General features: G+C 46.1%; 2 protein-coding genes across 3 annotated transcripts in view; both read right to left on the minus strand.

Annotated features, from left to right (window-relative positions):
• Positions 1-11,834, minus strand: part of UBR4 (ubiquitin protein ligase E3 component n-recognin 4) — an 84,630-nt gene extending 72,796 nt beyond the window's left edge. The window contains exons 1-14 of the mRNA XM_074161472.1: positions 11,688-11,834; positions 7,206-7,303; positions 6,369-6,472; positions 5,534-5,663; positions 5,290-5,429; positions 4,877-4,979; positions 4,179-4,320; positions 2,987-3,111; positions 2,160-2,284; positions 1,868-1,927; positions 1,550-1,740; positions 1,207-1,306; positions 973-1,110; positions 341-458 (exon numbers count right to left, since the gene is read on the minus strand). Of these exons, the coding sequence (XP_074017573.1) occupies positions 341-458; positions 973-1,110; positions 1,207-1,306; positions 1,550-1,740; positions 1,868-1,927; positions 2,160-2,284; positions 2,987-3,111; positions 4,179-4,320; positions 4,877-4,979; positions 5,290-5,429; positions 5,534-5,663; positions 6,369-6,472; positions 7,206-7,303; positions 11,688-11,821 (1,708 nt within the window). The 5' untranslated portion in view covers positions 11,822-11,834. The remainder of the gene's footprint in view (positions 1-340; positions 459-972; positions 1,111-1,206; positions 1,307-1,549; positions 1,741-1,867; positions 1,928-2,159; positions 2,285-2,986; positions 3,112-4,178; positions 4,321-4,876; positions 4,980-5,289; positions 5,430-5,533; positions 5,664-6,368; positions 6,473-7,205; positions 7,304-11,687) is intronic.
• Positions 11,835-12,171: 337 nt separating this feature from the next.
• Positions 12,172-24,568, minus strand: EMC1 (ER membrane protein complex subunit 1). 2 transcript variants are annotated; one of them, XM_074161473.1, is made up of 24 exons: positions 24,487-24,566; positions 24,198-24,322; positions 23,853-23,918; positions 23,592-23,685; positions 23,000-23,128; positions 22,717-22,843; positions 22,189-22,338; positions 21,655-21,822; positions 20,992-21,063; positions 20,458-20,517; positions 20,094-20,216; positions 19,767-19,863; positions 18,925-19,041; positions 18,551-18,559; positions 17,761-17,960; positions 17,387-17,536; positions 16,665-16,826; positions 16,298-16,417; positions 15,910-16,047; positions 15,365-15,538; positions 14,455-14,665; positions 14,006-14,090; positions 13,382-13,511; positions 12,172-13,181 (listed from the first exon to the last, which is right to left on the minus strand). In XM_074161473.1, the coding sequence occupies exons 1-24, from the start codon at positions 24,564-24,566 to the stop codon at positions 13,002-13,004; spliced, it is 2,967 nt and encodes a 988-aa protein (XP_074017574.1). In that variant the 3' UTR covers positions 12,172-13,001. The 2 variants fall into 2 exon arrangements, with proteins under 2 accessions (XP_074017574.1, XP_074017575.1); XM_074161474.1 differs by lacking the exon at positions 18,551-18,559 and having other exon boundaries at positions 24,487-24,568.
• Between the last annotated feature and the right edge of the window lie 46 nt (positions 24,569-24,614).

The raw sequence follows: 24,614 nt of genomic DNA on the forward strand, positions 1-24,614 counted from the left end.
CTGAAAAAGAGCTTCAGTGAGCACAGCTGTCTGCTATCTTCATTATTCTTTTCCAAATCACATCACTTGTACAGCAGTCCAGCAGGAATACACAAGAAGAAATTATTTCCACTCTCCTCTTAAGGAAATACTGCCAAATCCCAGCCACTCTGGCTTTAGTTTACATAAAAGAGTACAGTCAGCATTACTTCTGCCAAACAGATCTTACAAACTGTTTCATATTTTCAGCATTATATGACATTCCAGTCCAAAAAGGCAAAAGCCCAGTAGCCGGGTTTCCACTAAATCTGAAAGACAGCGTAAAATCCTGACTTAAGTTGCTTCCTTCAAACTCTCTTACCTTGGCTGCTGTCCTCCTCGGTGCTGCTAAAATCATCCTCGTAGTAAGTATTGGAATCAGTGGAGGCACTTGCATCGCTGCTCATGGAGCCCTTTCTCTGACGCTGCAAGACACAAGCCTTAGAAAAACAACAGAAAAAGTTAAAGTTCAGGATTATGAAAGATAAGAATCTGAAAACTAGAATATCTAAAGCATTTTGATTTTCAACTACCAAATTTGATTCAATTAATTTATTAACAGTTTTTCAAGGCTTCTCATCCTTAAGTTGTATTAAAAATTAGGTAGGATGGTTGAAAACAAATAATCTATGCCAAGCATGTAGGCAGCACCTCAAGTAACAGCTCTAACATAAAAGTGTTTGGTTTGAATACAGTCTTTTCATAATACAGTTTGAACACAGTCTTTTCATAACTCACAAATAACTACAAGCATAAAAAAAAATTTCTTAGAACAAGTTTGTCAAATTTACATCTCTGAAAAGAGGAAAGAGAGAGGCCCCAGCTGACAGCTTCTGAAAGAAGAATTCTAAATTCCTCTTAGTGTAGTCACAGTTTGTAAAGCGAGAATTTTCTATGCGGAGTAGGGGGAGTGGGGCAGCTACAGAAGCTCTCCAGCTGTATGGCAGTCCCTACCTTTCTGTAAGAAGTAGACAGCAAAGTCAGCAGCAAATTAGTGAGTGGTACAGAATCTATCAGCCGCTGAATCCTCTGGATGGATGTGCTCTGAGCCATGATATCCAGCACCGCTGGCGGACCGTCACTCTCCCAGCCCTGGAGGGCGGCATTGAAAAGAGAATTTAAAGTTTGTTTCAGTGGAGAAGGCTTTCTTCTTGTTGTTTCACAACAACACGTGTGCTCCCTATATACCTTGTGCAATGCCTCCACTTGCAGATCTTGAAAGAGTGATGACAGCAATTTGATAGCGTGATTTGCCAGCACCACTGAGAGAACACCAAAACCCTGATGCCTACAGAAACATAAAGGATACAATGTAATTTCAGGGGAAAAATAATATATATATATTCAATTGAATGAAGGGACTGCTTTGCTAAACTGAAAAAGATGACTGACTTGTCTTCTTTCCAAGAATCAAGACTTGAATTACAAACGGAGATAAAATTTCAAGAGTCCAACAAGACCCCGCAGCAGTTGCTTGCTGGGCATGGTTAGACACGCGGACAGTGATTCCTTCAGTGGGGTAATTACATACCCTTTCCCGGGTCCTAGTTTGGGAGACCCAACGCCCTCCTTAGTACGAGCGATGATGTCTCTGACGCGAAGAGCAGCCAATGGATCTTTCTCCTTTCCCTTATCAGCCAAGGCTGTGGGGCTGAGGTTCAAGATGAGGAAGAGGCTGTTTAGCAAACACCAAGCCCCGAGCAGCTGGAAGTTCTGATAATGCTATCATCCCAAAAGCGAAGTCGGGGTGGGGGGGAAAAGCACCAAAAAGACAAAATAGTGTCAATCCAAATGCTGAAATACGCCAGCACAAAAATAGCGAAAAAGCTTCCTGAGACACAAATCTTACCTCACCCCCTGCACGGCGCGAATTGCTGATGGCTTGTCCAATCATTTCATAGATTTCAAGCTGCAAATAAATCCAAACCCATGGTAATGTTCAAGCACTCCATTGGGCAATAATAAAAACTCCAAATACAGTTGTATTTTGCCCTCTACAATTAGCCACCCCATTACTTCTTTTGTCAGCAAGTCTAATGCCTATAAATAGTAAATATATATATATACCCATCTGAATAACTACAAATTCTAAGCACTTCACTTGCCAAGAATGAAAACAAACAAGCTCTGCCTCTACTTACACATTTCTGTACAATAGTAGCAGCATCATTTTCATAATCTTCTTCTTTGGAACTTGTTGACCCAGTTCGTACCTGCTGAGTGCTACCCACATGGAGGATGGCCATGCAAGTTGCCACACTCACACCTGATGGAAAACAAGGGGAGGAAACATTCTTATTAAGAGCCAATCCCGGGACTCAATGTTCCTTCTTAGCACACTAAAACAAATGGTATCGAACATGCTCATAAACTTGATGGAGCTGGGAATACTCAATATTACAGCTGACAGATTAAAAAAGTCTTTCTGAAGTACCCTCAAAAGAGTCAGGTTTTGTCCTACAGAAACGCGTTAGAACAACTGAAGGAGGAAATGTTTTACCATGTAATTCAATATCATTTTTAAGGCAATCTTCACACTGACTGATATCTCTTTAAAATCTTACCCATATCAATTAAACACTCAGGATTCCGGTGTACTTAAACCACTCCTGGGAAAGGTTGATTTGGGGGTATAACCAATTAAGCTGAAGCCATAAGCATTGCAAAAATGTATTATGCTCTGAACATAAAAAAGAGCAGAAATTACAGGCTATTAAGAAGATGTTGAGTCACTCAGTCTCTCTCTCAGATACTGACAAGAACATTTGCAGAATACATCAGTATTTCAGTGTCACTATAACAATTTCCATATTAAGCCAGTCACCATTCTGTACAATACGCTGTACGGCTTTCAAATTCATAAGAAATAAAGGTTACTTGTGGTCTGAGCCTCAAATGTGCAGGTAACAAGGCACAGCAAAAGTGAGAGTGACTTAAAGCTCAAAGAAATAGTAGGAAATCCATTCACCTGCGTAGAGACAGCTGAGAGCAAGAACAGTCACATCTTGGAGACGTGTGGGTGTCAGGGGCTCCAATACAGGCAGAGACAGAGTGTCCAGTGCCATGGTCACATCTATCACCAGTGAATGAAACCTACAGGAACAACACATGTTCAGCAACGCGATGTACACACCAGAATTACAGAATCACAGAATGATATGGGATTGGAAGAGACCTCTGGAGATCACCCAGTCCAACCTCCTGCCAAAGCAGGTCCCACAGGAACGTGTCCAGGTGGGGTTTGAATGTCTCCAGAGAAGGAGACTCCACCACCTCTCTGGGCAGCCTCTGCCAGGGCTCTGCCACCCTCACAGCAAAGAAGTTCGTCCTCATGTTTAGATGGAACTTCCCGTGTTCAAGTTTGTGCCCGTTCCCTCTTGTCCTGTCACTGGGCACCACTGGAAAAAGCCTGGCCCCATCCTCCTGACACCCACCCTTGAAGTATTTATAAGCATTGATCAGATCCCCCCTCAGTCTTCTCTTCTCCAGATTAAACACACCCAAGTCCCTCAGCCTCTCCTCATAAGAGAGATGTTCTAGGCCCCTCATCATCTTTGTAGCCCTTTGCTGGACCCTCTCCAGCAGTTCCCTGTCCTTCTTCAACTGGGGAGCCCAGAACTGGACCCAGGGCTCCAGATGGGGCCTCCCCAGGGCAGAGCAGAGGGGGAGAATGACCTCCCTCCACCTGCGGCCACACTCTTCTTGATGCCCCCCAGGATGCCATTGGCCTTCTTGGCCACAAGGGCACGTTGCTGGCTCATGGGCATCCTGTTGTCCACCAGGACTCCCAGGTCTTTTTCCTCAGAGCTGCTCTCCAGCAGGTCAGCCCCAACCTGTACTGGTGCAGGGGGGTTATTCCTCCCCAGGTGCAGCACCCTGCACTTGTCCTTGTTGAATTTCATCAGGTTCCTCTCTGCCCAACTCTCCAGCCTGTCCAGGTCTCGCTGGATGGCGGCAGAGCCTTCTGGTGTGTCAGCCACCCCTCCCAGTTTTGTATCATCAGCAAACACGCTGAGGGTACATTCCATCCCTTCATCCACGTCATTGATGAATATATTGAAGAGGACAGCTTACAGGAGCAGGAAAATAACTGATACTGCACGGTTATTTTCTCTCATCTACCCAGCATCTACCAAAGAAGAGCGATGACAGACTCTTACCCATTGCGAACTGCAGTGGCATCTGCCACTGTGGCTGGCATAATAAAAAACGAGTTGGCCGACACCGCATCCTGGAATCGATTTATGTATCGCAAAAAGTATGGGAGGTTCAGGCACACTCGCAGCAGTTTTTCAGAGCCACCTACCAAACAAAACCAGCAGTGTTAGTTTTACTGTTCCACGGCAGAGCTTCTAAGCAGAACAGATCTAACGGTCATCAGTAGTTGGCTTAATTGTTCTTTGTGGTGAGAAAGTATCATCACAGATGAGGTAATAGGATAAAGACTAGTTTACAACACACAAAGCAGTCAGTGAAGTTTACAGCCAGTACTCGTAATGGGTATCACAAAGCTCTGTGTGCACGTTACGTGGCACAGCAGGTCTAGTTCACACCTGCTCAGTAATCCATCCCACAGGCTATTTTACATCATCCCACCAGCTATTTTACATCATCCCACCTTCCCCCCCCCCCTAAAACAAACCTACTGCACACAAATAAACTGAGCTCATCTCCTCTGCAATGAAGAATACTACATTACAACCACAACCTCCCTTGGTAACATCAGCAACCGAGTCAGTCCCAAAGATCAAACACTTTAGGTCAGAAAATTTCTTCCCGTTCAGAGCTGTAAGGTGTAACCCTGGAAAGTCATTTGCTCTAGTATTTTTTTTCCCCCTGCTAAAAAGCTGACTCTCACCAAGTTCTTGCAGGCTGGCTACATTCTGAGCAATGAATATGCTTTTCGTCTTTGCCGCAGAGGTTTGATCTGTGGAACCTTGATCCTCGCTCTCTCCTTCCACCTAAAAGCAAGCACATACTAAATATATCATGGAAGCATTAAAAATCCACGGTATCCTCCTACAGAGAAGCAAGCCACAGAACTCAAAAGAGCTATGAATATCACTGAACAGTAGCTTCCACGAGGCAACAAAACTACTGTGGCCAATACAATGCCATTCATCAACATGCAAGTAGGATTTAAATACTTAAGAAAGGTTTTCCTTACACTTGTGTATTAAAAACTACCACTTACTGCCCTCTGCCCTTGCTCGCACCAAAGTCATTAATGCTAAAATTCAGACTGCTTTGATTCTAGGGCTGTTTGTTTACCTGCGCCTCTGGTGTTATAGATGGTGATGACGAGGCTCTAGGGTTAAAGACTGACGTCAACTGATTGAGGAAGTTCATCTGCACTTCTTTCTGTCTTAGTTCTGGGCTCACCGGGGAGGCCAGCTCCTTCTGGTCCTCTACTGCAGGGGAAACCACAGACCATCATTTCATATATCAAACCCACAGTGTTTTCTGTGCTTAACTCCAGTGCCGCAGTGGTATAACCATAAATTAAAACACCTACCATCAGAGAGGGTTTTGACAGTCTGAGGCAGCTTGGCCGATTTCATCATTGCTGTGAAGGTAATGATTTCAGTTCGATCTAGGCGGCTACAGCCCGTGCACAGCCCCTTTATCAGTAGAATGAGGTGTTTCTACGAAAACGAAGACATCAAGTACAATTCAAAGTCTCTTGATTCCAATTATTCCTCGATATCGTTTATTCTAAGCAGCTGCATTAAGAGTATTGCAACTTCAGCTAATAAGGCTACCGCAACGTCTCAAATCCACTCTGATCTCATGCCTAAGATTGTGATGGCTTATTAACTGCAGATAATTTAGGTCGCTAACACTGTCCCATGTGCTTTTTATGGAAAAGCATCTGGAAAAGCTCTCCCTCCTATGACACACTGAGGCTTAAAGCCGGCTCTATCAACAGCTACACTTTTCACATGCCCTTCCTCTTTGAAATAGGTTTGAGCTCTTCCTAGAAGACTAAAATATAACTGGGGGAGAGTCCATCTTTAAAAACTCAACAAATGGGCAACAGAACAGTTTTGATCCATGTTGTTGCACAAAACCAATTCAGACTATAGAAAACCACAACAGATTTAACTGAGATCTGCTTAAGCAAGGCTTCAGGCCACCTTTATTTTGGCTTGCTCACAAGCTGGAATTCTGAGAAAAGAACACAGAAGATCCAGCAGATAATCTGTCTCTACCAAAGTGCTAGATCTTAGGTATTTTAAGAACTTCAGTAATTTTGTTTTAGGTAACATAAGGGCAAATATTTCAGAATTAGAGGCCAAAGTCCATTTTTGCACTCCAGGCTTGCTCACACAGCCAAAACTCGCACTCACCTGTGAAACAGCACACGCTTCATCTGGGTTCTCAAGACGCAGCAGTGAGAATTCAATCAGGACTTTACAAGCAGCTGCCACTGATTGCAATTGGTTTCTTGGTACTGCAAAAAGCAGATGCTTTCATCACTCAGTATTTAAATAATACAGTGTAAGATGTTCTTAATGCTTTCAATAAAACAGAATGCTACGCAACACGCACGTATACACAATCTATCATGTCTAACACACAGATGCAATATAAATTCAGTCTCATTAAAATGTAACCCAAGAAATGTCACTAAAGTAAGGGTAATACCTTCCACCCAGACAAGGTAATTTAGATAGATACAATGGCTTCCCCAGCAACATTATTTAATATTGACAGAAGCACTGAAGAACATGGAACAAGTTGACCAAAACTACATTTTTGTTGAAATTGCCAAATTCTGTCAGCAAAAATAATATAAAATACTTGGAGTCACAATGTTTTGATCATTATTCCAACTTAGTAACAAAACCACTGAAGAATAATCTAAAAATCCTGAAAATGAATTTAAACACTTTGTTCGACCAAAAATTATTTTCCCTAAATGAAGTCAGGCCGATGAATAAGCAGCCAAAAAGTCTACACTGCCCAGTAGTTGGTGGCCAAAAAACTCCTGTCGACATTTCCCTCTCCATCCGAACTGACATTCTGCCAGTACAAAAGCCAGCAATGCTGGCCTCTGCATTAAAGTCTGATTCAGAGAGAGGGTTGCAGACAAATACCAAAAGGACAACAGTTCCAGTTTATTTTTACTACTATCCTAGTCGTAACACCAGAGCAAGAGAAGCAAAAGAAGGGTGAACACTTACTCAGACCACACACAGTAGTGATGTAATGTGTAGAAAGTGCAACGAAGGAAGAGTAAAAAGGCTCATATTGTTTGTCGTGGTGCAGGATTTCAGATTCACTGCAAGAGGAGAACAGGAGATATGTCAATTGTACACAGCACAATAGCGGCACCACATCACACTCAGAATATGATATATCTAGTAACAGATATAAGGCAAGATCATTAAAATCACATGCTCTTCCCAAATCAAAGTTTTGAGACAGAATCCTCTCCCTTGTGTCCCATCTCCAGTGTCCTCAGGACTGAGTCCTCCAGCAGCAGAGAGATCACGGCATCAGCATCGCTATCCCCAGAGGAAATTAAGGAAATAATTCCAATTCTGCCAAAGTTTCTCCTTTATAGCATCAAAAGGACAGATTCTTTAACAATCGCTCTCCCTGTCGGAGATTCATTAATCTGTAAGTTATTCTAAACTCAGCTGCCCATAAAGTCTGGACTGTTTGTTCTGCTAAAGCCAGGCAGGCTTTGCCAGGACTGGAGCTCTGGCACATTCCCTTTCTGTCAAGGCACGGAGTCAACTGGAGTTTGTGCAATTCTGCAAAACAGAAGGATCAAAACAGGCAATTGCATAATAACAATAAACACACAACGGCAGTGTCTGAAACAAGCTGAGGAGTGAAGAGTTTTGCAGGTAACACAAAGAGGAGAAAAATACATCCACAGGTAGAGATTTGCCATTGCAGAGATCTGCATCGTTCTGCCCCGCGCACAAATCAACACAAAGCTCAGAGCGAGTTAAAATGTAATGTCAATTCAAACCAAAAATAAAAATTCTAAAGCTAAATACGCACCAACACACTGGAAGTCAAGACTCTGAGGTTTCTCAGTGAGGCTCACCAGCCACAGAGAATATTTATGGTCAGACATAGCACACTAGAGGCTGCTGCAATAAGGTGTCACACCACATCCCATCTGCAGAGGAACCTGAAGGCAACACCTCAAGAACAGGAACTCATCTCTGCTCCATACCTACTTCTGCCTTCATTTTTCCTGCGACAAAACTGAGGGATGTGGATATCTGCCTGCTAAATGCTTAAATTCGTTTCTTTTACATTTTCACTCAGTGACTCGAAGGAGCAAGTTGAAAGAATAGACTGTATGACTCAACTTCAGTGACCACTTCAACTTTACCTCTCAAAACTCCACCTCTGGCAACAGAGTTTATTACTGGGGGGGACACGGGGAGCAGAGGCCGTCAGCCTATCGCTGCTCAATACTGCAACTAAAATGATTTCTCAAGTTCGGCAGTGACTAGTGCTGCTGCAGAGTATGGCAAAAGGAACCCACGTATCCCCTTCACACCCCTGCACCCAGCGCCGCCAGCTCTGGCAGGGTGGGAGGAGGAGGAAGAGGACACACCGTTCCCTGCTGATCTGAGCAGTGCCCAATTTATGCCCAGTCACCTTCCCTTTTTCTATCCTAAGTCATCGTTTCCAGTCATAACGGGAGACGTGGCTGAAGAAGAAGAAACTCGAGAACATATCAATTCTCCAGAAAAATGAACAGAGAGAAACACTCATTAGCTTTGTAGCGGTTATGAAGAGAGAGGCTTTACTTGAAGCTATTCAGCAGCGTAACACAACCAAGTCTCAATGTCTTGCTCACCAGGCTTCACCTTCCTGTCTCCTGCCAGAAGTGCACGGATGGGTAACGAGCCCAGAGACTGAATGTACAAAGAAGTTTGTGTTCTCTTCTATTCAGACACTAATTTTGCTCACCTACCTCTTCACGCCCAACTATAAATCATCAGCAGTAGGTGTATACGATGTATTTTAAGAGAACAAATGAGAACAACTTGAGAATAACCCAGTACAGGAGAAATTGGCAGCTCGCCCCTCAATTACCCTTCTGCTGTATAGGCCAAGCTGTACAAGACACAATACCCAGGGGAAGGGAAGGAAGGGACCTTTCAGATCATCTAGTCCAACCATCAACCTAACCCTGATAAAAACCATCACTAAACCATGTCTCTAAGCTCTATGTCAACCCGTCTCTTAAATACCTCCAGGGATGGTGCCTCAACCACTTCCCTGGGCAGCCCATTCCAAGGCTTCATAACCCTTTCCGTGTAAACATTTTCCCCAATATCCAACCTGAACCTCCCCTGGAGCAACTTGAGGCCATTTCTTCTTGTTCCATCGCCTGTGACTTGGGAGAAGAGACTGACCCCCCCTGGCTACCCCCTCCTTTCAGGGAGTTGCAGAGAGCGAGAAGGTCTCCCCTCAGCCTCCTTTTCTCCAGGCTGAACACCCCCAGCTCCCTCAGCCGCTTCTCACAAGACTTGTGCTCCAGACCCCTCACCAGCTCCTTTGCCCTCCTCTGGACCCGCTCCAGCATCTCAATGTCCTTTTTGTGGTAAGGAACCCAAAACTGGACACAACACTTGAGGTGGGGCCTCACCAGTGATAACAGTTTAATGCGCTAGAGTGTTACTTTGTATATACAGCAAGATTTAGTAACTTTCAGCTGATGTATTGTGATTTATTGCTTAAATAACTTTTGCTTCCCAGGGAAACTCATTACTCAGACGAAGCGAGAAGCCTCCCTGTCAATATCAAATATAACACGTCAGCAACAAATACCACCTCCTTGCTCAGTTCTGCTTCCAAATCTCAAACAGGCCCAAAATAGACCCTTTATGTAAGGCAGCAGGCACAAAAGCAGCCTCTTCCTCGCAAAGGCACTGCAGCAGGGGCAGGAGTTCTCTCCTTATAGAAAACCCTTCCCTGAAAATCAGTCTCATTCGGTCACCACAGACTTTGTAAACTGTGTTTCCCTTCAGCTGCGTCTTTCCAAGTCAGCACTTCCAGAGTTTGTCAAATAAGAGGCCAAAGCTCATCAATTCTTGAATACACATGCTAATAGGGGAATTCCAGCAACTTGACGATGCTTAAACCTAAAAACTAAGTATAATAGTCGTCAGGAAAAAGCGTTTATTAATTTATTTTGATAAGAGTAATGTCAGGGATTTCACTGTCATTGCACCACATTTATTTAAGGAGAAACGCAGCCACTTTGCGGATGGTGTCAACCAACAGTAACAGTTCAAGAGCTAACACTCATCTTCTAAAAATAACCCGAAAAGGTAAAATGTTTTAGATTAGAAATCTAAAGATATATTATTTGTTCAGAATAGAAGAGCACGGCTACAGACAAGAACAAGCTTTATTTTTACCTCCGTGATTTGCCAAATGTTATATCAAGGCATGAAATAACAGATACCGTCCTGCAAGACTCCACAGACCTCGTGCTCGCATTGAACCCCGCCGGGTGTGAAACGCTGTCAGCATCAGGCACACAACTCAAACCTCAGGGCAGCACGACTTAAAGGCAACAAACTGCTGTCTCAAGTGGAAAATGCAACCATCGTTTTCACTTATGGAGGAAACAGACCTCTCCCAGAAGTGAAGTGCGTACGCTTTAAGTGTTTCTGTGATGTTCTTCTGCCCAAACACCCCAATAATGAACTTCAGGCACACTGACAGCAAAGCTCCACAAGGAAAAGCGAAGCTGAAATGGTCCCTAAAAGAAAGATTAGCCTGAGAACTGCCCAAATCACTTAAACATTGAATTTCTAGGTGAACCACTACAGTATGTATACAGGCACAGAATGTGCATTTGAAGCATCCGTTGCTTGTGGGCTCAGCCATTCTATATTAAGTAAAACAGCACAAGGCTTTATTTCATTATCTTCCTTAGCGCAGTGCTTTTTTTTTTTTGTTTCCTAACAACTTATTGTGGTCAGGGTTATATCTTCGTAACTGAGCGTAACATTGTAGCGTCATACCTAGTGTTTTAGATCACAAAATAAACTATAAGTTAAATTATATAGCTCCAACAACTGCTCCCACGCTCCGAGTCTAATCGTTCTGGTTAAGAAAAGGCAAACTTGATTTGCTTCAGCTTCATTTCGCCTCAAAATACGAGCAGTATTTCGCTGGTAGAAACCTAAAAGGAAGTCAATGCCACCCAACGGCCTCCCAACAGGAGTCTGTCACCGGGGGAGACAGCCCAGGTGAGAGAAGAGTTTTCGAAAGCGCCAAGCGCTTCAACAAAAGCGAAAACGCCACAGCAGTCCCGAAGCCTCTCCGCGGGGGAACTGTCAAAGGTGCTTTTGCTGTGGCCCAGCAGCAGCCAAAGCCAACAGCCGGGCGTGCATCCTCAGCCCCGCTTATTAGGTCCCAAGGGCACCACCCCGAGAGCCTCCCAGTCCCCAGGAAAGCGGGAGGTGGCTGGGCGTGAGTAACTCCCTGGACGCTGCTCGGGGCTCCCTTTTTCCCCGGCGGTCCCAGCTGTCGCCGGCCACCGCCGCTGTCCCCTGCCCAGCACCCGGTAGGGTCGCTCCCCACAGCCCCCCACCGGCTCCCCTCCCCGCCGCCGGGCACCCGCCCTGAGAGAAGGACGCCGAGGGAAGGCAGGCCCCGGGCCGGTAAGCCCTCACCTCTCGATAACCGAGGCGAGCAGCTGCGGGAGCTCCTTCATCTCGAAGGCCGAGTAGGAGGCGGAGAGCAGCGGCCGCACGGCCACCTCCCAGCCCGGCTCCGCCGGGGCCCCCGCGCCGCCGCCCGCCGCCATCTTGCCGCTCCGCTGAGGCGAAGGGGGGGGGAGAGGGGGGGGGGCGGCGGCGGCGGGGGATGGCGGGCCGGAAGCGCCTCCCCCCCGCGGCACACGCGCTGCGAGACAGGAAGTGACACACTGCCCACGCGCACGGCGCGGCTCCCCATTGGAGGAAGAGGGCCCGGCCCAAGCGCCTGCGCAGTACATGAGTCAGCAACTTTGCGGGCGGCGCACGCGCAGTGGGCGCGCCTGGGCGGAGGGGGGGCGGCGCATGCGCAATGGCGGCTCCCGCGCAGCACACCCCCCCCCCCCCCCCCCCCCCCCCCCACGGTCAAGGTTTAAAATACTCAAAAAAAGCTAAACCACTTACTGCTCCTCAGCACCGGGCTTTTATTGAGGCGTTCTGCCCGCGGGGAGGCGGCTGACGGGACACGGCCTCTCCCGGGGGCACAGTGCGCTGCCAAACTCCACTCTGAGAGTTTAAATCCATTATCCTGAGGGGAAGGGGCGAGGGCCTTCGCGCCTGAACCCCGCTGTTGTACACCAAAGACAGGAACATTTAAAAAAATACAAGTGGGAAGTAGTCAACGCTGTCATAATAAATAAAGAACACGGAGTGGCTTGACGTTCAAATTCCACCCACAGCCCCACAGCGTAACGAGGGAGTGGATGAGGCCGCTTCCCACCAATGTCCACCCAGTTTCTAACCTTCTTCCTAAAGGAATCACCCAATGTCTCCTCAGGCCTCGGACACCACCCGACCAGTGTTCCCAGCAGCCAACAGCCCCTCCGTCCTCCTCTCACCAAGACGTCAGTCATGGCTGGCGCTGAGGAAGAGGTGAGGATGGAGAGGACACCTGTCCTTAGTATTATCTTCAATAACATGGGGGAGATGACACAATTGCAGATTTTAGGGCTCTAACGGAAGTTTGGGAGAGTTCTTATTTAGTCATAACGGACTGAAGTCTCTTTTCCATCTCTCGTCCATTTCTTCTCGCTGAGAGACACGTAGGCAGCATATTGTTTTCATCACAGTAGCAGCTTTTCCTCCCAAATATCTTCCAGCAAAAAACACAATATCCATGTTTGCATCCATCAGTCACACAAGCTGGAATTTCTAACGGAACCCAGCGGCAACGCGGGGGTGGTAGAACCTCAGGTACCTTCTCCAGCCTCGACCTTCCCCTCGCCCGCAGCTTTACCGCCAGGCACGGTTCAGCAGCTTCACCTGGGCCAGTCTCTTCGTGATCATGGTGGCAAAAACCAGCCCGAAGAGGACGCTGCTGATCAGCACGTAGTCGTAGTCGTCCTTCAGGACATCGAACTGCTTCGAGGGGTACACCCGGGTCTGGTAGATGTCCAGGCCGTAGGCAACAACCTAAAGAGACGAGATCACGAGCTGGTAATTCAGCTTCCAGCAGGAAACCGTATCAAAAATGATTGACTCGGGTCTATAATTCTGATTCAAAGAAGAAATATTGATGGGAAGTTACAGACTTCCCTGCCACAGGCTACGGTTTCGCGCTGCTCTGCCCACAAACGCCACAGCCCCACATTGAACCCTCCGCCTGTACTCACCAAACAAGTAGACTCCAGGCCAGAGGGGGCCGTATAAATCCCTCTCATCCGGGATATGGTTTGATTGTAGTTGATAAACCTCTCAGCGTGGATCTGCACGTCAGGGGAGTAGGGGATCAAGTTCTCTTCTCTGAAAGGCATTTAAAGAAAAATCAAAACCCGATCAAGCAGCACACGGAGGACATCATCTGTTTCCTGGTTGGATCATCACAAGCTGACCTCAACCAGCAAATTTAGCAGCTTTTCCCAGTGCAGATTCATTTTTGCTGCAGGACGAAAATGAAACACGCCAGCTGGGTCAGACTACACCGCAGCAGCCTCCTTTCAGGCTTCTGAAGTTTGAAAAATAGGTGTCATTTTGAAAAACTTCAGAGTGTTCATCAGACTGCTGCTTCTAAGAATGCAGACAACAGGCTGATTTTGATAACAGTAAGATCTGCTTCATCCCAGACAAATTTATTCCGTCGTCACAGGCTAGGAACAAAGCAACCTCGCTTCATTTCATGCAAGAATTGACCTCAATCTGTCCAGGACAAGATGCTCTTCTTCACAACACCGTATTAGACACAAAATCCATCCCTCTTCCAAGCTGCCCAGAAATAGCAGTTATTACGCCTTCCTTACCTGCTTTGTTCTGTAGGGATCTCTGGACGGCGAGGATCCAGCAGAGCCTTTGGAAGGGATAGGATGGCCCCGGAGGGAAGCCCAACTGTGCATTAAAAGAAAGGCACCTTAAAAATCACAGAATCACAGAATGCTACGGGGTTGGAAGGGACCTCTGGAGGTCATCTAGTCCAACCCCCCTGCCAGAGCAGGGTCACCCAGAGCAGGTTGCACAGGAACATCATCAGATGTATCATCAGATATGATGAAAACGGCCGTTTCTGACAGCATATTCCATCACCTTAACATAAATGCTCTCCCGGTGCTTAAACCTTGAACTTGCTAGGAGTCCAGGGCAGCCCACAGGCAGGATTTTTGGCAGAAAATTTCATTTTTGCTTCGTTTTCAACATGAAATCTGGCTCATGCAGGTAGCAAAACCACATTCAGAACAGAGCAGTGTGTGCTTACCCAGCAAGTGCCGGCTGGTGATGCCGCGCTCGGTGATGGTGGCCTCCATGGCGCTGATAGCGGATGGGAAGATGTAAGATTGCTGGAGGACCTGAGGTAAAATTGGGCGGTCAAGGGAGCTGAAGGCTGTGGCGTTGTACTGCTCCGTCCCCTCGTACAGCTCCAGCACGGTGAACTCGTTCCGACGTGCCTTCGTGTTCCAGTACTGGTACTGGAATGAGAAAAGATTTTTAGGAATACGAGGCAAGAAAAGTGTGACCAGCAGGTGGAGGGAGGTCATCCTCCCCCTCTGCTCTGCCCTGGGGAGGCCCCATCTGGAGCACTGGGTCCAGTTCTGGGCTCCCCAGTTCCAGAAGGACAGGGAACTGCTGGAGAGGGGACAGCAAAAGGCTACAAAGATGATGAGGGGCCTGGAACATCTCTCTTACAAGGAGAGGCTGAGGGACTTGGGTCTGTTTGGTCTGGAGAAGACTGAGGGGGGATCTGATCAACGCCTCTAAATACTTCAAGGGTGGGTGTCAGGAGGATGGGGCCAGTCTTTTTTCAGTGGTGCCCAGTGACAGGACAAGAGGGAACGGGCACAAACTTGAACAGGGGAAGTTCCATCTCAACATGAGGAGGAACTTCTTTGCTGTGAGGGTGGCAGAGCCCTGGCAGAGGCTGCCCAGAGAGGTGGTGGAGTCTCCATCTCTGGAGACATTCAAACCCCACCTGGACACGTTCCTGTGGGACCTGCTCTGGGTGGGACCTGCTTTGGCAGGGGGTTGGACTGGGTGATCTCCAGAGGTCCCTTCCAACCCCTTATCATTCTGTGATAAGTCAGAGAATGGTCAAAAAGTCTCCTCCCTACAGGTTCAGCAACTGCCCCTACCTCCCAAACATAAAGATCAAGACAAGAACAAGTTCTTACCACCACCCAGTTCTCTGAGTGGACCATATGGACAGGTCCCTTTGCTTTCTTCTGTACCGAGGAGTGGATGATCCTGCCCGTGACTCCATCAATCAGGTATATTCCAATGAAAGTGCGCTCATGATGCGTATCCGTGCTCTCTGTCACCACGGCAAGCAGGTTTGGATTCAAGGACTGGAGAACAAGAAAAAAAAAACAACTGAAACCCCACTTCAGTGCCACAGGCACCTCATTTATCCACCTTTCATCTGGGACTAGGTGTATAATAAACGAAGTATCTTATTAGCACAAATCACCTGAAGAAATCAAGCAGATTCCCCCATCATCAGATGTTTGACCGATTTAATTGCTGCGTGAAAACATTTTATACAAGAGACCTCCACCAAAAGTAGCATCTCCTGCAGGGGGTTATGGACACTGATGCATACACAGAAACAATAGCACCACAGGGCCGTTCATCTCAACGTAGCGCCTAGAAAGGGGGCTGAGATCCCCCCGTGAGACAAGACATCAACAAAAAAGTCAATAAAAAGTTCCAACGGCACCTTGTAGAGAACACTGCGGTCTCCCATCACACGGCCCTGGGAGTGCACGTGCTCATTGGACCTCTTCCCTTTCACAGTCACTATCCTCTGGACCTCAGTGGGAATGATCACCTCCCAGCTCTCCTCCGTGCTCAAGTCCTGCCAGAAAAAAAGCACGACGTAGGTTTTGTCTTGTTCTCAAAAGCCACCATCTCCACCACTAAGACACAGGGAGCTTTCTCTGCTTTTAAATTTTAGCTTTCTTGGGCACATTTTGAGGTTTAGTAGAAGTCATGAGCTGAACTGTTTCTGTTTCAAGCAAAACTCCATGAACTCCAGAAAGGATCTACCGTTTCCAGAGGACATTTAGGAAAGTGACGTCACTTGGATTGTAATGCATCTCCCATACCCTTTTCAACCTGAATCCAGAGAGTTTTCCCTGCTCGGCGTCAACGAGATAAAAAAAGATAGAATGGGCTATTTCTTCTAACTGGCGAAGGACATTTTTAGTTGCTGGGAAAGCTGTAACCTGGAAAAGAAAAATTGAAACACAGGTTAAAAACCACAACTTAGATACACACACAAAAAAACCCCAAAATAACACAGAAAGATTATTTCAAATGTGTTTATCAGGATAAGGTCTGTCTTACCAGAATAACCTCATGGTTTTGCATGAAATGTGACTCAAGAGCATTTTTTTTTTTATCTTGCTTCAAAAGGGAGGGGAGTAATTAACCAGAACATGAAGAGAACTACCTCCAGGCAAAGCAATTTACCTTGTACTCATCATCAATCAAGAGTAGTACTTTGGCGTAGTCTTGATCCATAATAGGCAAAAGCAAAGTCTGAAGAATTGGACGCTTCAAAACAGGGGGAGCTACTTGACTTCTCTTCCCAAAGATGGGGTTAAAGACATATAGAAAGCTCATTTTGGTTTCCTAAAAAACAAACAAGATGCAAACCTTATTTTTAAGACAGACGAAAGAGCTGGTTTGCTACCCATTACCTGCTGGTCTTGATTATTCCTACCCTGGATTCAGCTATTCCATCCTCAAAATATTCCGTTTGGACACACATATGCTCTATCCCACATTTCTCTATCAAAACCATACCGTGGCATTAACGCAGTGCTCAGGGCTTTAACTAAATCCTCTCTGAAGTCTCAACACGTAATAATGTCTGCTCCTCCCTGACGTATGGAGTACAGAACATGCTGCAGCCAGCTAAAGGTCAGCCACTGTAGCCTCACTAACGGAGGCCACACACGCCTTATCTCACTCAACCAAAGAAAATGGATGAAATTATTTATTTCAATAAAAGACTTTAAAACGAGCATCCTTAAATTTTTTAGGATTGTATCTCTGCTTCCCTTCAGCTCTCACTCTTCTCCCATCCCCACAACAACACGATACATAAAACGATATTCTCTTCTGCCCTTCCAAAGAGCAGACTTCCACGCTAAGCACGTTCAGCCGAGGGATAGAGGAAAGGGACTCACCTTGTCCTTTACAAGCAAGGTGCACTGCGGAGGGTGTGGGAAATGGGCTGTTGTTCTTTGCACCATCAGCTTAAAGGAGGACCCTGGTCTCACATTCCTCAGATACTGCTTCCAGAGGATGGTGCCAGAACTGCTTTCAATACCAAAAAGCTGAGCGGAGAGACACAATAAAGCCAAAATTTAGAACAACACATCTCTCACATTCAAGCACTGCATCCTTCTTTGGGACATGATAAAGACAGAAGAGTCTTACTCCCTCTCTCCAAAGCCATCACAAAACATTCTGCCCAAAGCCTGGCTAAAAACAAGTGGGAATTCAGAGCTGAGTCTCTTTGCTACAGTCTATAAACAGATTCCTACCCTGGCTTCCTCACCTTTCCCGAAGCGGTGACCATCACCATCATTTTCTGGAGGTTGAATTCATCTCTGGCCAAATTATCAATGTTAATCTCATTTTTAATCTGGCTCCGGGGTTTCCTGGCGTCATAGAACATCTTCCAAAGGTGGGCGGTCCAGGCTTGCAGCAGGATAAGCTGGGAGGACAGGCGCTTCAGGAACATCCCCAGCAAACCATCTGCAAATAGACCAACAGCAATAAGAAGAGGGAAAAAAAAAAAAAAAAAAAAAAAAAAATCAATCTGTCCCACTCCGTAAGTGAAATTACGGCCTCAGCCAGCAGAAGAAATGCTGCCATGCACAAACCTGTGATAATTCTTTGCCTCTGCCTCCCGCTCCAGAACAGCAGAGTTATAGCTATCGCTTCTATGACAGACTCTGGCATTTACCAACCTTTTCCCACTTCACACTGCTATATCTCATTCCAAAATATGCCCTCATCAACTGAAAGCAAACCTTCTTGCAGGGTACATCATCTCTTCCTTTGCATTCCTTCTTTCTGACTGGCAAACTCACAGCAAGTGCCCACCTAAAGCTTACCCTATAAAGTCGCTATCTCCCTCTGCGCTCATTACTCAGAGGAAGAGAAGCCCTTAAAGTAAAAAATACTTAATTCTGCCCATTGAGGGTTTCTGTTTAGCTTCTCAAAATAAGCAAAACACCAGGCTTTAACTATATTTCACCACTGAGGAAAGCAAGCAGAGAGATCAAGTTCTGCTAGGAAGCACGAGTCAGTATTAGAAAACACTGCATGCGGTCGGAGGTTACCTTGAATGGCTGCATCCAGGACAGCAAGAAAAAAAACAAACAAAAAAAGCAAAAACAAAAGCTATCACAAACGAGTTTTCCAGAAAGATTCACAAGGAAAGATTCATTTAGGACAGGTAGCCCAAATCCCTCCTACTGCTGCTGACCCTTTTTTTTTTTTTAACATAACAATGTAATATGTTCATGGCACCTGCGTCTGGCACTGGACTTGAAAAGTTTAGACAGAAATGGGTTTATTTTTGCTCACTTTAATTGCCATCAGTAGAAATTTGAATCCTAACTCTCAGCGAAGAAGAAAAAGAAAACAAGGAATACATCTATTCAGGAAGAAAAAACAAACTCACAAAGGTAATTCTGTTAAATCTATGGTTTACCTGCTTTCTTTCCAAATTCTCCCTCCAGCTCAGCCTGGGCCCCTGTCAGAGGCAGATCCACCATCTCTAAGCTCACCACTTCTGCCAGCGACTCCTCTCTGCTCCAGACAACTTTTCCTGGAAAGGAAAATGAGTAGAATATTGGAAAAATCAACTTAATATGTGGGAATAGAGCCTTGGAGGAAAAATCATCCCTCGGTATAAAAGCATCTTCCAGTGGACCCTTAAAAAGCAAACCACTGCTCTTAACGAAATGCAAAATAGCATATAACTTTCTAATATCACGTGATTAGCTACTTCACAAAAGAAAAATACTTTATGCAACTACAGCCACAGCTGAAAAAAAAAACCCCAAAGGAACAATAAAAGGAATCTGATGTTTTAAAAGGGTTACAGTCATTAAGCCCATTTAAAGTAAGAGATACACAGCGTGAACACCTGGATGGCTTTTTAAACCCTAGAAAATTCAAGTCATTGAGATGGGACTTTCAACCCTTTCTGCAGATTAAGATTTTTGCCATGAGGATCTTTTCTGAAGAAATTTTGACCAAGATCTACAACAGGACTTAGATTCTCATCCTACAGTTTTGAAATTGGCAGAAAACCCATGGAATTTAAAGGCTCTGTCTGCACAAAGACCTGCAGAACCGTTTTATCAGACGAGATGTCTTCTGAGGGTGAATATTTCATGGGATTTAGCTCAGGACGGTTAAATTCCTTTTGCTAGTTTTAAAGGAAAGCAGTGATAAAATATAACCATTTGGGAATTGGAGGTTTTTTTCTTGTCCTACGGTGACAAGGTGTGTTAAAAATGGGTCAGGTTGGCTGTTTGTGCCAGTTACCTGGCTGCTGGAGGAACATCAGCATGTGGTCTTCTGTTTGCACCAAGGCTCGATAGCCCACGGAGTCATCCTTCTTCAGGAAAACTTGGATGTACAGCTGGAAAAGAGCAAGGAAAACAGTGCGGTTAACAATCATATCATCTCCTTGGAGGAAACAGAACTCTTGGGTGAAACAAGAGCAAAGAGCGTGATCCTATGCAGTAACCTGGTGTGTCCACAGAATTTTTCACCTTGTCTGGAGGGCTCTACCAATCCTGCCAAATCAGGGCAGGGAGAACATTCCAAGTCTGATAAACCATGGGACTGAAATAATCTCTCACTGCTCACCTGCTGTGGCTTGGCACCGCTCTGCTCCAGGTTAAAGGTAATTGTGGTATCCAGCAATCTCTGTCCAGTTTCAACCAGGTAGAGATTAATATTGTAGGTTTGATTGGAGCAGGTTAAGGATTCCTATAACGAGAAGCGGAAAATAGCCAAGTTCAACAAACATGCCCCATTCCGCAGAAGGATTTCATATTCAGCAGGAACTGTGGCTTCAAGATATTGTTAGATTATATATACGGAGCTGCTGGAAAACATCAGTCTCCAAAAAAAATGGTGTAACCCCTTTTTCATTCTGCTTCTGCACCCAAAGGAATAAAATGGACTGTCAACAACTTCTACTGTTCTGGGGAACAAGTGCACTTCGTACCTGCTTCCCAGAATCCTCCAGAGCACTCCCAGCATGAAGGCCATCAGAACCTCCCGGTTTCTGAAATGAGGATGAGAAGAGATAACGTGGCTTCAGACCCCAGTAAAGAGTATTAAAAAAATTACATTTTTGAGTGCCTTGACAAGCCTCAGCTTGACTCCGAAAACAGACAGGAAACAGTTCCGTTCGATTCTATTCCTGATAAAAATTAAACCTTGCTAAGTCTGGTATCCCTGAGAACTGAACAGCTCGGAAAAGCCGATTCCTAGGTTATGTGTCCACAACACACAAGGCTGAAACAGGCCACACGCAGGACGTTACGCTTCACCAAGCCAGAGGCAGCCTTAACTGGGTATCATCAAGACCTGGTTGCATTATCATTGTCTTCGTATGTCTAATAAGCTAATTAAATTTTCCTCTTCCCAAAGTTACTACCTATCCCTGGGCTGTGAAGGAAAACACTCGTGGAACCCACCCCCAGTGCATAACCAGCGCTGTTGTGCTGGTTACATAGTACAGGCAAATTGCTCTCACCAGTTCACTCCTGCAGGTCAGGACAGCAGCCACAGTTTTCTCCCCAGTTGTCGCAAAACTCACCAGAGCTGCCTGAAAAGAAAAAATAAAATAAGAAAATAGCAGAAAACCATAAAACAGGCAAGAACATCTCAAAAACCCACCACAACCTACCTCTGCAGCAAATTAAGCCACAGTGGAATTCAAAACGGATGATCTTTCACAGCCAAATTTTAAATTCCATTGTTTCACCACCGAAAAAAGAATTTCTCTCTTATAAGACTGAAAAGATTTCTCATTGTTGACCTGCCACAGGCTTTTGAACCATTATGTTCAGTGCTACTGAGCTTTTTAAAGCTCGTTTGCTTTTCAAAACCTCTCAGCTGGCCTAACAAAAGTCCTGCTGCACCACTGGCCACTTAGACGTGCGCGTCCCTCCATCCACCTCAAAACCAGGAAACTGCCCCAGCGTGACAGCTCTTGGGAACAAAGCGTACGTCTGGAAATATTTCAGCAGCTAGTATAAATGAAATTAAATGGTTTTCAAGCCTTGCAGCAAGAGCACAACCGAAATGAGAAGCTCAGCAGCGTGTTCAGAACACTTAATTACAGAGGTGTTTGTTTGTTTTAAAGAATTTTAAGCTGTAGTTGGCCCTCTTGCTTAAGTGCATTGCTCTTGGTTACCTGCTGGAAGTCCCGAAGGTGGCTGAGCAGCCCGTGTTTGTACTGCAGCAGAGAGAAGTGGCTCGGAGAGAGCTGCAAGAAGAACTGAGTCCGCGAAGCACTGGTTACGCTGGGTTGAGTGGCCAATATCCTGGGCTGGAAGCCATCAGCGAACTCCAGCTCAAGCGACTGTGACAGGAGACAAGCGTATGTGTTCGTGAGAACTTCTTTTACGCCGAAATGAATACCTTTCTTTTATCAGCAGCAATATAAGCTTCATGAAGAGGTTCCCCATGTCAAGATAAATAAAGCAGAAGCGAGGAGGCCTAGGCTCCCATTGGAGCAAAGCTCTGAAAACATCAATCCAGAAGGAACGATTAGACAAACACAAAGTTTTCTCTCTCTTCCCTCAAGTTATGGATCATGTGCCCCCCCCCCTCAATCATTCTGTATTTTACTGCCAGGAGAACCCCTGTGCTGTCGGGCTCAGTCAGGCACCAAACCTGCTGGACAATGAATTACATACAATACCCTTCCAGCATTAGCATTTCTCACCTGCAACGGGATCTGCTTCATCTCCTGCTCCTTCTCCAAGGAGCAAACGTAGAGCGAGTGCGTGTCCATGTCCACGCACACCAGCACTGCCTCCCCCACCACGCTGCACACGCTGTTCAAGCTCCTCAGCCACGGTGCTGCTACCCTGCTCTGCCAAGTGAGACAGAGACAAAGAGAAGAAGTTGTTAACAGAACAAAATCTTCAAAGAACCAGTACCAAGAACCAAGACATAACCAAGAATTTAACTCAGAATAATTTCCCCCGATGACTTTGGGAGAAACTATCCATCAGCCTGAGATTTCCAGGATGATCTGGACGAACAACTGCAAGACTAATTGAGTTTTGCTTTCAGGGCACTCAGCAGTGGTATCAATTTATTGGCCTGTAGGCAATGCCACAGTGAAAGGGAAGATTATCTGTGCTACAACAACAATTAATTACTCTGCACAACACACCACAGCCCATCTAGTTGGAAGTACATTTGTTAATATCAAATTCAGTATTTTGGATCCGTAATCAAGCTCTACCTGTTTTGTAATTTCTCCATCTTCTACGCTGTAGGTTAAAATGTTCAAGTGGCTCTGGGGAACAATTCCAAGCACGTGGATCACTCCAGTCCCATGGGAATACAACAACTGGTACTGAGTATTCTCACTGCAAGAGAAGCAGTGACCGTGAAGCATCATCTTCTCAAGTTACTTTCCAGATCTTTTCAAAAGCATAAGGTGAGTACAGCATCCTTTCCCCTCCAAGGCAACAAGCTCTCTCTGTAGCAGAGGTTTACATTTCTACTTAAAAATATTTTCTTGCCTTTCTGGTAAGTGTTCCACCCATTTCTGGTGCCCGTTGGAAAGGTAGTGAAGAGAGATGGCTGCCTTCTTCAGGACTGCCACGTATTTTACCGCGTCCTGTAGCCCCACCAAACTAGCCACCTGGAAACTGAGCATAGGATAGAGACAATAAGTTAGAAAAACATTTTCTGCTAGGAAAAATGCCCCACGCTGTTCAAAAACCTTATTCAAACACTTAACATCAGTGTTGAAATACAATTTATAGCCCGCTTTATCTATCCTCGCTGATCTCAACAGAGAGCAGTAGGTTGGAATCCAAACACCCCAAACCAGATGCAGGTTGAACGTGTTGTATATTTTAAGAGAAAATCCATCTATGCAAAATGTTTGTATCTCTTCTTCTTACTGTTGTGTTAAGACATAGAAACAGCATTAGATTTAACTGCAAGGTTCCGGCATTTCTAAGGAACTTGGCCAAATGTTATTCCAAGAGCTTTACATCTAACTAATTTTTCCCTATAATGCGAGGCCAAACAAGGTCAACAACCCCTTTCTTCCTTCCTACACTAGGATTACAAAGGGAAAGAAACAGTACAAACACAAAAGCCTACCTGCCAGTGTCCAGTGAGGTCTCCCAGTTCAATCCCCCGATGTTGGTCTCCCAGGAACGCAAAATACGTCCAGCATTGGACACAGTGATGGCATCTGCCCAGGAAATGAAGAAAAGAAGATGACTATAGAACTTGTAGCCCACCACAGATCAGCAAGGCAATAAGTTCTGGGAAGTTCAACTTGTGTTCTAAGACGTGGTTGAGATCCCACGTACAAGGACAACTGCTGGCCCCAGCACATCATCTGCGTGTTCTCCTTACCCTGCCCGTGGATCAGCATCGCATCTATCGCTCCTTCGGGGGTTCCCTTGTCTACATGGCGCCACACTGAAGGAAACAGAATTATGTGAGAACAAGACTCGTTCCCCGAAGACATTCGTCTGTTATTAGTTTTAAATCTAGGCTCTTCACAGCAATAAGCTTACACAGGGAACGGTCTGCCTGCTTTAAGCAATGGCTTTTGAACCGCTGGCTGAATCTTCTCAGTCTGACAACACAGTATCACCAGCATTAATTGACCGGCATGAAAACATGGCACAACTCGATCGACACGTTAGCCCCAGCGCAGCAGGCCTATTCCCCACAACAAAACGCCGCTTCACTCACGGATTTCACCGCTCCTGGAGTTCAGGGCGGCCACCACATTCTTCTCGGTGGCTACTATGAGCTTCTTGGAACCCTGCGAAGCCTCCAAGGAAGCGAACTTGAGCTTCCCCACGTATTGCTGCCTCCTAAGAGAGTAAACGCGGGCTGGGGTTAGGCGGGACAACGGGGCGGGAGGGGGCAGGCCCAACGGGCGGCTGCCGGAGAAAGCAGCGCGGCGGGCCCAGGGCCTGCTCGCAGGAGGAGAAACCTGGAGCGGTGGGGACCCCCTCGGCTTTCCCCCAGCGCTCACCAGTCGAACTTGCCCACTTGGTCCTCATAGACAGCGGCCGCCACCGGCAGCAGCAGCAGCGCCCACAACCCCGCCGCCATGGTCGGCCGGCCGCCGAAGGGGGGGCCTTAACGGCGCGGGGCCGCCCG

This window comes from Numenius arquata, chromosome 20, assembly GCF_964106895.1.
Source record: "Numenius arquata chromosome 20, bNumArq3.hap1.1, whole genome shotgun sequence".
Taxonomy (NCBI): Eukaryota; Metazoa; Chordata; class Aves; order Charadriiformes; family Scolopacidae; genus Numenius; species Numenius arquata.